We start from the raw sequence: 12319 nt of genomic DNA, 5'->3' as shown, positions 1-12319 counted from the left end.
GCTAATGCCCGGAGGCTCACTACGATGAACCCTAACAAATGCATCAATGTAATTTACGTTTGAGATGAAATTTCCAGGCCATTAGTGAACACCCTCCTTTTGTTGTGATTGTTTTGCATACATTATAATACTAGCTGTGCCCCGCGATTTAAAAAGAAATCTAACAATATAAACATAAAAATGTCAAGACTAAATGACCTTTGAAGTGCCGGGGCCTCCCGGAGCCCTAATTTAATTCCTTCCTTTAGGATATACACGTAACCATCATCATCACCAACAACCCATTATTGTCCCACTGCTGGGCACGGGTCTCCTTTCAGAATGAGAAGGATTAGGCCATAGTCCACCGCTCTGGCCAAGTGAGAATTGGTAGACTTCACATACATACCTTTTAGATTTTTTTACACGTGTGAGGTATGCAGGTTTTCTCGCGATGTTTCTCTTCAGCGTTTTAAGCAACTGATAATTAGTTTCTAATACGTACATAACTTTGAAACACCAGAGGTGCGTGCCTAGGATTTGATCCTCTGACCCCTCGATCGAGTGGCTGCGTTCCTCAACCACTTCCGTCGAACGAGATAAAAAGTATCCTATGTCCGTCTCCTGATTCTAAGCTTCCTCCCCACTAATTTTCAGCCAAATCGGTTCAGCCGTTCTTGAGTTATAAATAGTGTAATTAACACGAGTTTCTTTATTACATATATATCTATATATCTATATAGTAATAATTGATAAAAAATATCTATTTACTAATACCTTCATAAACACAACTTTTATATATAAATATGATGTAAGCAGTAACTCATTGAGAAAGAAAAGCGAGTTCAAAATTCATTTTATATTTATTGATTGTTAATTTATATGTGAATGTAACTATATTCAGTACCCTTAGTATGAGTTTTAACGTTTTAAAAAAGGACCGTTTTTGTATTTGTTTACGTATTTGCCCATACATTTAGAATCAGCGGCCCTAGCGAACAGTACCCTTACCATGAGTTTTTACGTTTTGACAAATATGACTGTTTTGGTATTTGTTTACGTATTTGTCCATACAAATTCCAATCAGCGCCCCTAGCTGATTGTTTCAGAACTATAGTGTCAGTAACGTAACATTAAATGTCTAAATTGACAAAATGGCGCTTTACGTTTTGTCTCTCTTTTTTGCGAACATGTGAGGCAGACAAACAGACTTGAGCCCTTACTTATCGTTACGTTTACTCAGTTTACTGAAGCAAACGGAACAGAATAATGGATTGAGTAAACGTAACGTAAAATTGTGGGATGTTTTGAAAACTCATAGTAAGGGTACTGTATCTGAACTGCCGCGCCCTACTCTCTTAGTTTTCTATTTTCTTTTATGTTCCCACCTAACCTCACCAATACCAAGCCGGTATGAAATTCTTTAGGATTGGTTAGGTTAGGTTGGAACATAAAATGACATGTACAGAGATTAGGCATAAAACATCTCAACATGTCTATTATTCGACATGTGGATCATTATAAAATTACAAGAAAATATAATGATGCTTAAGGAAAGTGTAAATAGAAACTTCTAATTTTTACCTATACTTGTTTTATTACGGTATTCAAGTCTATGAAATATTAAACATAATGGCTGGTTATTGTGATTAATTCCGTGTTATTTATCACTTTGACCAAATTGAGTAGATATTATACACAATGGCTTATGTATATAATATCTACTATAATATTTTTAAAGGTGGTAGAACCCTTTGTGGTTCGACTCCGGCGGCACCACCGCCACACCTATTTCTACCTAAAAACAGCAGTGTTAAGCGCTGCTGTGTTCCGGTTTGAAGGGTGTGGTAAGGGAGACAGACTTTTCCGAGGCGTTCCAGCTTAGTCCTCAGGGGTAGCGGCGCATCTGTGGCCGACCTCAGGTAGGAATATCTAATCCTATCTGGGGTTGATTACAGATGTCCATGGGCGGCAGTAGCCACTTACCATCAGGTGGACTGCATGCTCGTCTGCTACTCTTATATTATAAAAAAAAAAAAAAAATATTATGTATAATATCCGAATTTAACTTTGACTGTAACATATATATACATATATAGCGATCGACCTAGCGATACAGAATTCTGTTAAAAACATACTTAACGTCTCAGTAAGGCAAAATTTGTGTTCATAATTATTGTGTAAATCAAAGCTCTACTTGCGTTAAGATGTAAACTCGGCCTCTCCATCCCAGGAACGTACTTTTTTTTTCAAAGTTATGCGTTACTTGCTTAAAACGGCGAAGGAAACCTTGTGAGAAAATGTAATGTCTGCAAATTGCAGATGAGACCTGTGCCCAGCAATGGGACTGTAAAGGTTTGACGACGAAGGAATAAAATTATACATTGTACATGATGTATTAATACAAAAAAATATTATTATAGTCTATGTTTTAGTTTCGAATAAGTATTTAAATTTAATCCTTCCCCGTTAATGCTTTTATCGGATGATCTTGCCAGGAACCTAATTAAAACAACGTCACTGGAGGATTTAAGTTACATGGCGCCGCGGGCTAGTATCGACAGTACACTTTTTTATTTACACGGGTTGTCGCTTGGGGCATGAAATTGTAGCTTGAGAGAAAATCATTAAATGAAAATCAGACTCACCATGAATTTATTTTTTGCAAATGAAAACAACAAAATAAGCGTGCAATGTATTTTATAATGATAGAGACGACTTAACTATGGCAATGGAAATTTCATTAATTCATTTCATAAATGCGCCTTGCCCGTAATGAAATCAGATGCTAAAAACAATTATAGTGATTGTTGCGCGTTATTTACTAGTATCTTCTGATTTTATCGGTTTGCGCATCAATATTATTATACCTTAACTTATTAACAGCTGAAACCGTTGAACTTCTGAAAAGTTCTGAAATGTTGTACTAGTGTTAGGAATGATGGTCAGAGTAAGATATTTTTTTTTCAATTTTTTTTATAATATATGAGTAGCAGACGAGCACGCAGTCCACCTGATGGTAAGTGGGTACTGCCGCCCATGGACATTTGTAATCAACCCCAGATAGAATTAGATACTCCTACCTGAGGTCGGCCACAGATGCGCCGCTATCCCTGAGGACTAATCTGGAACACCTCCGAAAAGTCTGTCTCCCTTACCACACCCTTCAAACCGGAACACAGCAGCGCCTAACACTGCTGTTATTAGGTAGAAATAGGTGTGGCGGTGGTGCCGCCGGAGTCTAACCGCAAAGGGTTCTACCACCTTTATGCGGGTATTAACTAAAAATGGGCATATAAAAGGGCACTGTAGATCGTCTACTGAGTAGTTAGTTTCCGATCTTTTTAAAGAACGTTACTCTGCCGGTTTTATTGCTCATTTGCGTTTAATTGTGTTTCTGTTAATTCATATAGATAAGCCGAGAACCCTACTCGGCTTATAACAAGTTGGTGTTTAAATAATTTCCTGACTATATTCCTAATACTACGTTACTTTTATTTCGTAAGAAAGTAGTTTTGAAATAGGGTTGAAAATTTGTTTCAAATTTTTTAAATTTTGAAGCAAACACTATGAAATTTTTAAATTATTTTTTAGATTTTTTATTTTTGCAGTTGTGCTTTCGATTTTTGAAGTTATGTTAGAAAATTATATTTAACGCGTTACATTAGTGAAATACTTCCTACGATTGTTTTAGGGAATAGTATAAATGTATTATCAACCATCATAAAAAGTCGCGTACTAAAACGGGGGATATGAGGAAACTTATATGCCTGTGTTTAAGTTTAAGTCTCAAAAGTGTGTGAAACCTCTAGCTCGCATTTACTAAACCTCACAGTACACAGTAGATGAATTGGTTGACAATGATGTCGAACATTGGTCCGAACGATCCCGCAGAGCAAATAAACCAGGTATACATTAAACATAGGGGTATAATGTTCGCTGCTGACAAATTCAATGTTTATTACGTTTATAAAGTTCTCGTTTACATAGTCTGACACCCCTTGACTGCTACGAGCACATCAAACGATTTTAGTACAGTATTACGGCTTTGTTTAAAATCTTTATAGCTGTGTATCTGCTATTGATTGAAATTCAATTTATCTTATGGAATTGAACATTACATCGCGGCTTATATTTATGTCTAATTAAAACCTTAATCTCGTCCTTAATCTTAATGGTACTAGATGTCTTAGAATAATAAAAATGTCAAGATATTAATAACTGGATTACTTATCATATTACAAGAATAATTCATGGATTGTAATCTATATATATAAAAGCGAAAAGATACTCACGTTCAAAACGTATTAATCAAGGTTTTGACTAAACTACTGAAGCTAGAATCATGAAATTTGAAACATAGCTTCATTTTATAATGTTGCGCACTAAGAACGGACTTTTTGATATTCCACCGTTAAGGGGGTTAAATGGGGGTTGAAAGTTAGTATGAAAGTCCGTCAGTATTAAAGCAAGTTGGATGAAAATTGGTATTTAGCTTTCTAATTTATAGTAATAAATATCGAATTTAAGGGTTTTTCCAAAATCAATCCTAAAGATGGTTAAATAGGGGTGGAAAGCTTATTTTAAATTTTGCCATTTTGGAAGCCAGCAATATGAAAGTTAGCCATTGCTTTACTGGTTAAATATAATAGAACTTTATTTCTACCGTTTTTGGAAAATCAACCCCCATGTAGGTTAAATAAGGGTTGTAAGTTTGTATGAAATTCCCCCAGTTTTGATGTAAACGCTATGAAAATCGGTATTTGGATTTTCGATTAAAAATAATTAAATATCTATTTCACCATTTTTGGAAAATCAACCCTTAAGTTAGTAAAATAAGGGTTGACAGCCTATTTTAAAATTTGCCAATTTGAAAGCCAGCACTATGAAAGTTACTCTCGATCAAGGGGTCCTAGGTTCATTTCCCAGGCACGCAGCTCTGATTTTTCAAAATTATTTACGTAATATAAATTAATTATCACTGGCTTAGAAACCTGCATACCTGAGAGATATACAAAAAAAATCTCAAAGGTGTGAAGTCTACCAATACGCACTTGGCCAGCGCAGTGGATTATGGCCTAATCCTTCTCATTATGAGAGGAGACCCGTGTCCAGCAGTGGGACGATAATAGGTTGATGATGATTATGATGATGTATTTGCCTTTATTTATACCCTCGGATCTAACAAACAGCTGGATTCATTTCGACAGTTAAGGTGTAATTATATTCGTCTCAAATAGGGCGCGGAAGCGCCTTGCCAGCGGGTGGGTCCGATTCACGATAGGTCCGAACCTAAACTATATGATTCATAGTTACTCTAATAACACAACTCTAATACAACAACTAAGATACAACAACATCCATCATTAATCATTTCAGTTAGGTTAGGTTCTTAGGCTTTTACAATGACATATTTATTACTTTGACTAACTCTAACCTGCTATTATATATAACAGCCAGATAAAGTGATTAATTTATCAGATTGACACACCGGACAAATTGTTCATTATACATAAGAACCAGTCATTATGTATAATAGTGGAATAATATAGAGGGTGTATTTTTTTTCAAAATGAACTCGTTTGGTTCCCGGCCAGGTAAAAATATATTTTTGAAAAGTAATGCAGTTTTAGTTTTTATCAAAATCGGCCTCATAACTCCTTTCAGCATTCCTTATAGTTTTGGATTTGGCCCTGAAGGCCAATTTGAAAAATTCACCCTGTATATTAAACAGCAAGCAAACTGACTGACAAACTAAATGAATAATTCATTTTTCAGAAATCATCGTATAGCCTAAACCACTGAACGTACAGTTCTGAAATTTTCAAAATAGGTTATTTATATAATATTGGCCGAATGACACATAAAGACCGGTAATGGAATGATGCCTAAAAAAAAAAGAAATGAAAAGCGACCACGTGCGTGTTGAGGAGTCTGTCGCCAGCAAGCCCTGCAGAGAGCGGAAGTTCTGCCCGTTTGACTAGCTAAATTACCTAAACTCTGATAATTATTTAAAATTAGTGTTTAAATTCATATTTGTCAATTTCTTTACCTTTAATATTTAGTTGTTAGCCGCTACCTCTGAGGACTAAGCCAGAACGCCCCCCTTACCACACCCTTCAAACCAGAAGCAGCAGCGCTTAACACTGCTGTTATGAGGCAGAAATAGGTGTGGCGGTGGTGCCGCCGGAGTCGAACCACAAAGGGTTCTACCACCTTCAGACACCACCTTCGTCTGGCATAAAAAAGTAAAAACATTTGACAGACTATTGGGAATTGGACCTCTTATTAAAAGAAATATTTCCAAATTTAAACATACTATTGCATTTTGTATTTCAATCCCAATGGATAACAAGGTCTTTAGGGCAGTACTATAAACATTGCATTGAAATCTATTACCGCACCAATACTGAAAACCTATGCAAAATCCGAAACTATAAGGATTAGCGAAAAATTGAGGAGTTACTAGGCGGACTTTGATGAAAATTAAAACTGTGTCATTAGATTTTTGACTAATAATTATATACAAAAGAATACCAAACAAAGGTTGATGCTGTTTGCTACGTCGATCTGATAAAAAATACCAGTGGGACGATATTAATTACCCGTTATTATGCAGCGGGGAACATGTCCTTCAACATAAAACATAAATTTGAGTCCAATATCTGAGCTACGCTTTGATACGCCCCGACTCCCGAGGCTGGATTCGATTTTGCTTTGATGATTGCGACAGCGAGTAACGGTGTGTAAACAGGTGGTTGCAATATTTTAATAGGGTTTTCGATTGAAGGTAACCAAAACATTAATTTGATTTTCTAGAGATATTTGTAAGATGAAATCTTACATGATATTATAATGATTCTGAAATTTCTTGTGTTAGTTAATAATTAGAAAATATGAATCAAAAATTCATTGCATGATTTTGACATTAAACCAACATAATTATCGAAAATGTTTATTAATGCAAGTAGGTAATTTAGGTTGCCCATAATAGTAACGTAACGATACTGTTTGTATACTGATCAAATTCTAATTAAGACAAGATGCTCGGTCTGTTACGCTGGGTATTGTTAGAAATTAATTACAGATAGAGTCATTATACTCGTATATCAGAAACAACCATATACCTACATACAGCACGCAGTATTTATGTAAAGTCAATCATTGCGATGCAGTGTATGAAGATACCATAATAAGGACTGATATAGTACATCGAATAATCTAAATGGTAATAACAAGACCCATTGGATCAGTTCTGTAACTAATTACTTAGCTGTGCATACAAAGGTCGCCTGTACCTATACCTATGTGTGTTTCCGTTTGATTTCGATTCAGATGGACTCAGCTACTTCACGTAATTGGCGAATTAGCTAAGAGTAATTAATGCTTAGAGGGGGGCTTTAAGGCTATTGTTGAAGCGGAAGCGAATTTATACGGTAACTTGAACAAAGTTTGACATAGGCCAAATAGCGGCAGAGGCAAACGAAAATATAATTTGTGTCATCAAAATAATGTATCGATGTTCAAAATCTACCGCCGCTTCGAAATGTGAATTTGCTTTGGACAACAAGCATACTATGGAGCAGGTGTCCATACGTATTAATAGTTTTTATTTCTCAAAATACTGTATATAACTTTATAAATAGTGTATATAACTTTAGTGTGATATGCTATGGCTCAATTTATAGATTGGAATGAAACATAGTTTATTTTCCCTTTCTATTAAGTTATGGTAAATCATTTTCAAACTTTCTATATTTATTATAATACCCAAAAATCCTCGTTTACATTTATATCGAGTAATAGTTCGTAATCGTTTACATATATATAGAGTTACATGATATCGAGTAATGACATAAACTGAACGACCATCTCTAATAACTTTGCGCTTGGTAACAGATTTGACTTTTAAATTTAAAACATAACTTTTTAATTGATTAAGGAAAGTAAAAATTAAATCTTTATTCTCCGAACAGATAGGTTTTTGTAACCGAAATTGTGTCGTAGATTTTGAGTTAAAAATATCGAACATGTCATTCAATATTTGCATGATTTTTTCTGTACCCTCTGCATCTGTAAAATAGGGAAGTTTGAGATCCTCTCTGCATATTTTTAGGGCTGTAGCTACACTCCGACTAAATAACTGTGTGGCGAGTTTCACTTTCATTATTTGGTTTTGAAAATGTATATGCTTTTTTGTTCATTTATTACCTAAATGAATTCCAGCTTCGGTTTGTAATTTTTTTTAAATCTAATAAATATTTCCATGATATTATATTAATGCTTTTATCAACAAATTGCGTTTTAGATTCAAACTAGTTTATCAGTTTAATAACATGACTATGGTCCATAATACAGGCGACTTGGCAATCATTCACAGGATGTTGAAATGTAGTTTTGATGTTTGTTGTATTTCAGAATTTACACCCAAGTAGTTCTATGGCTGTAAAATTTGTAGAGTGTCCATCAAATGTTACGGAAACAACGTCAACATTGGCTTCAGAACATTTAAGGAGACACACTTTGATTAGATTTGCCTTTTGTTCTCCTGAAATACGATTGATTAAAAAGTAACCTAAAGTTTAAAAAAATTTAAAATTGTGATTTATACCAACCAAGAGAAAGACTAATGCTTGGGTAGCTAAAGGAGCTCATTCCTCTACACCTATTCCCATGTCCACCAAACCTATATATTTTTTTCCACCCTACACATTTTGCGCGGCAATAGCCATTTCGTCGAACATCAATGAACATATTAACCGACCTTCCGTAAGTGATATTTGGCTTGTAAAGCCTCAAATGATTCTTCTGTGAATCCTGGATTTCCCTGAATGCATCCGTACCATTCCGGACAATGTACTTGGATGTGAAGGCACGTTGTAAACATTTTCCTAACATAGGCTTTTGGAGAATAATAGTTAAGAGTAAGATAACATTTTTTAAGTGCTGGTGTATACTTGATATTCTTCTTTGCCCATTTCCGGGTCAAAGTGTTAAATAAATTTATCTTTACTATGTTTTCATTTAAACTTGTGTATAAATCTGTGTCAATGAAGTTTGCGGATTTCAATTTGTTTGTAATTTTTATGAGTGATAAATTCCTATTTTTAGGGCGTCTGACTTGTTGTTGTAAAACTTTAACTTGTTTTCTCCTAAATTGATGTCCTGCTTCATTAACCTGTCTCGTAGTTTTTTTTCCTTGGCGTGTCTATCATGATGATAATTTGGTTTTGGCTTATCTCAAATCTTACCTGGGGACCAGATGTCCATGGGTGGCGGTAGCCGCTTTCTATCAGGTAGACTGCATGCTCGTTTACTAATTCAATATTATAAAAAGAGCGTGTATTGTAATGCATGTAACAATATAGTTCATTATTGATTTAATATTAAGTATAGGTAAGTCATTTTAGGGCTTACTTGAACTTCTGTATGAGAAATAGTCGGCAATATAACGCAGTTATAGCCTGTAGGCTTGTTATGCTGAACTGGATTTACAAGGACCATGGTGGATGTGCTAAGGAATATAGCGCCGTTGCCTTGGATGATGGAAGGCGTCATTGTTAACTTCTAAAAAAATTGTTCATTGGAATATTACAAATTTTGTGTGTGCAAAGGACGCAAATTTTTTATCGAACTTTTTTTTTAAATTAACCCTATTTTGTGGGCTCGAAAATCTTAACCCACAGACGGCCTCCTAATATAAAGTAATGAATAAAAATTAATGGTAAGTAAGATAAAACAAAAAATAGGCTTTCTGTTTTGGTCGACCCATAAAACTGTCTATAAATTTTGACGTAATATAGGCGACCCGCCTTATTTGTTTACAACATCAATTCATTTGGAATTAACTTTGAAGATAATAAAAAATACCTTTATTGGATATACGCTTCTAGTTCTCGACGCACTCCACATTTTGTTACATATAAATCAGTCTCATCAAAATGATCTGAACAAACTACACTCCACGAAGTTGCTTGCTAGTGAGGATCATTATGGCTTAGTTGTATGGCAGCTTCCCATTTATCATTTAGCAATATATTTTTTGGAAACCTAAAATAACCACATTGGACAGAAAGATAAATAATAATATTATGCACTATTTACCTAATATGAGTACATAATCAAACGATGCTATTGAAAAACAAATATTTCAGAAATTTAATTATAATTTAATAATATTATAATGTTTCAATTTAAAGTTACTCGTACATAGTATTTCTGTTAAATTTAAATAAAGCACAATCAATTTAACTTGCAAGTTATTTCTCACATGTAAAGTAATTCACAATACAGTACTGGCAACACTTTGTATTGTCAATGTTATCTATTTTCGTGTACGTGAAATATGAAAAATAAATGTAGTTTTTCGAGCACTTACGAATCTAACGATACTTATCCGCGCCTATTCTTAGATTCCGTGCTGTGTTTGCACCATTTAACTGCACATGTCGGCATCGTTCCGCGTAAATTACACCATGACAGTCGGAGACGTAATGGGAAAAACCGTAAGCTGATTTACGTAAGTGTGTGCGTGATTTCGTGTACATACACTAAAACTGTAATCTGTTTGTTGATTTGTCAATTACAAGGCGGTGAGATATCTTTACTTATCTATGATTTTACCATTTAATTAATTAGAGTTCCAAATTCTAATTAGATACTTATTTTGTTTATTTATACGCATTGAAGTACAAGTTTATATTTTCACTATATATTTTTAGCGTTTGTAGCTAGTGGGTAGGGCGTGGTTTAGATGTCAGCATCAGCTTGATTAATATGTTATAGGGTCATGTTTGAATACAGTCACTGCGATTGAAATGTTCCCGATGTGCCTTTGTAATTGCGCTTGTGATCTTGGACATATCATGGGACACTCAACAGTAAATGTAATATCTTAACATCCACTTGTGAATAAAGAGGAACACAAGCCTGTATATAATTTCAAAAGGTTCTTAGATACCTATTTGAAAACACTTCGAATTTAAGTTTATTTATATTGAAAATGTTATTAAAGTCTTCATTGAAACTTCATTAAAATGCCTCACAACTGATGACAATGTTTTTTTTATTAAAATCTTTATATATATATTTCTTATGTGCGTGTGTATGGCACTGAACTCCTCCTAAACGACTGGATTGATTGATGATTTTGATGAAATTTGTTGTGTGTGTTCAAGGCGACTTGAGAATAGTTTAGATTCACAATTTAGTCCGTGGGAAAAGGTTTTTGTGCATGAGCCCATGAAGGTTTCTGAGTTGGTACAACTAATTTTCGACAGTGGCGCAAATATTCAGTTATACTTATGTTATGTTACTTTTATTAAAACCCGCGCGAAGCCGCGGGCACTACTAGTATGAATATAAATTAAGCTTTTTACTAACGTCATTGTACCAGAAAACATTTCATTTGATACTCATATCATGGGAGTGCATAAAATATTGATCCACCGCCTCGGGGCACATGTCGTGCCGTGTTTAAATACAGTTACTATCATTCCATGCATCACGCTATCCAACGTAAAATTTCATCTCAATTGGTTGGGTTTAACTGGTTTAAAATTCAGTTGCAAGATTTGTCCCTGACAACAACAACCTAACAAGGCAAGTCAAATCTTATAATAATTGGCCAAGTGCGTGTGGAACTAGCACACAAAGGGTTCCGTGCCATCAAATTTTCGTTTATTTTTTTATTTTTAGTATTTGTTATAGCAGCTATGGAAGGAAAATATTCAACGGTCTATCTATTATGAAGTAAAATATTCAACGGTATATTTAATACGGTTCAATAGATAAAGGAGAAACGTCGAAAAATAGCGGTTTCTTGTATAGAAACCCACATTTATTTACAGATTTTGTTATGTTTAGTATTTGTTGTTATAAAGGCCTTATTCTGTAAACATTTCAATTGTCTATCTACATATACGGTTCCAGAGATAGAGCCCTGTAACCGACGGACAGACAGCGGAGACTTAGTAATAGGGTCCTATTTTTAACCTTTGGGTACGAAACCCTAAAATGGTTGGATCGCGAAACCATTTTTATGTTTACCAAAGATTACTCTGTATATCCTAATTTATTAATTTTATCCTAATTTATACATATTAAATTAATTTAATAGTTCATAATAATTTTTAACGCACATTGGTGTATACAGACGATTTTAAGATTACTCGAAAAATACGATTATAATACACTGGCTATCTAAACTAAGTGCGACAGTTGAAGGTGGTAGAACCCTTTGTGGTTCGGCTCCGGCGGTACCATCGCCGTATCGGCGGTACCATTAGGCACTGCTGTGTTCTGTTTTGAAGGGTGTGGTAAGGGAGACATACTTTTCCGA

General features: G+C 34.6%; 1 protein-coding gene across 1 annotated transcript in view; it reads right to left on the bottom strand.

Annotated features, from left to right (window-relative positions):
• LOC140743810 (uncharacterized) overlaps positions 1-9537 on the bottom strand; it is a 36992-nt gene extending 27455 nt beyond the window's left edge. The window contains exons 1-2 of the mRNA XM_073075398.1: positions 9397-9537; positions 8744-8880 (exon numbers count right to left, since the gene is read on the bottom strand). Of these exons, the coding sequence (XP_072931499.1) occupies positions 8744-8880; positions 9397-9537 (278 nt within the window). The remainder of the gene's footprint in view (positions 1-8743; positions 8881-9396) is intronic.
• Between the last annotated feature and the right edge of the window lie 2782 nt (positions 9538-12319).

The sequence above is a fragment of the Epargyreus clarus genome, unplaced genomic scaffold, assembly GCF_041222505.1.
Source record: "Epargyreus clarus isolate Ecla_fem2 unplaced genomic scaffold, WU_Ecla_fem_2.2 ptg000007l, whole genome shotgun sequence".
Taxonomy (NCBI): Eukaryota; Metazoa; Arthropoda; class Insecta; order Lepidoptera; family Hesperiidae; genus Epargyreus; species Epargyreus clarus.
Note: the sequence above shows the minus strand (reverse complement) of the source record. Positions and strands in the feature narration are given on the sequence as shown.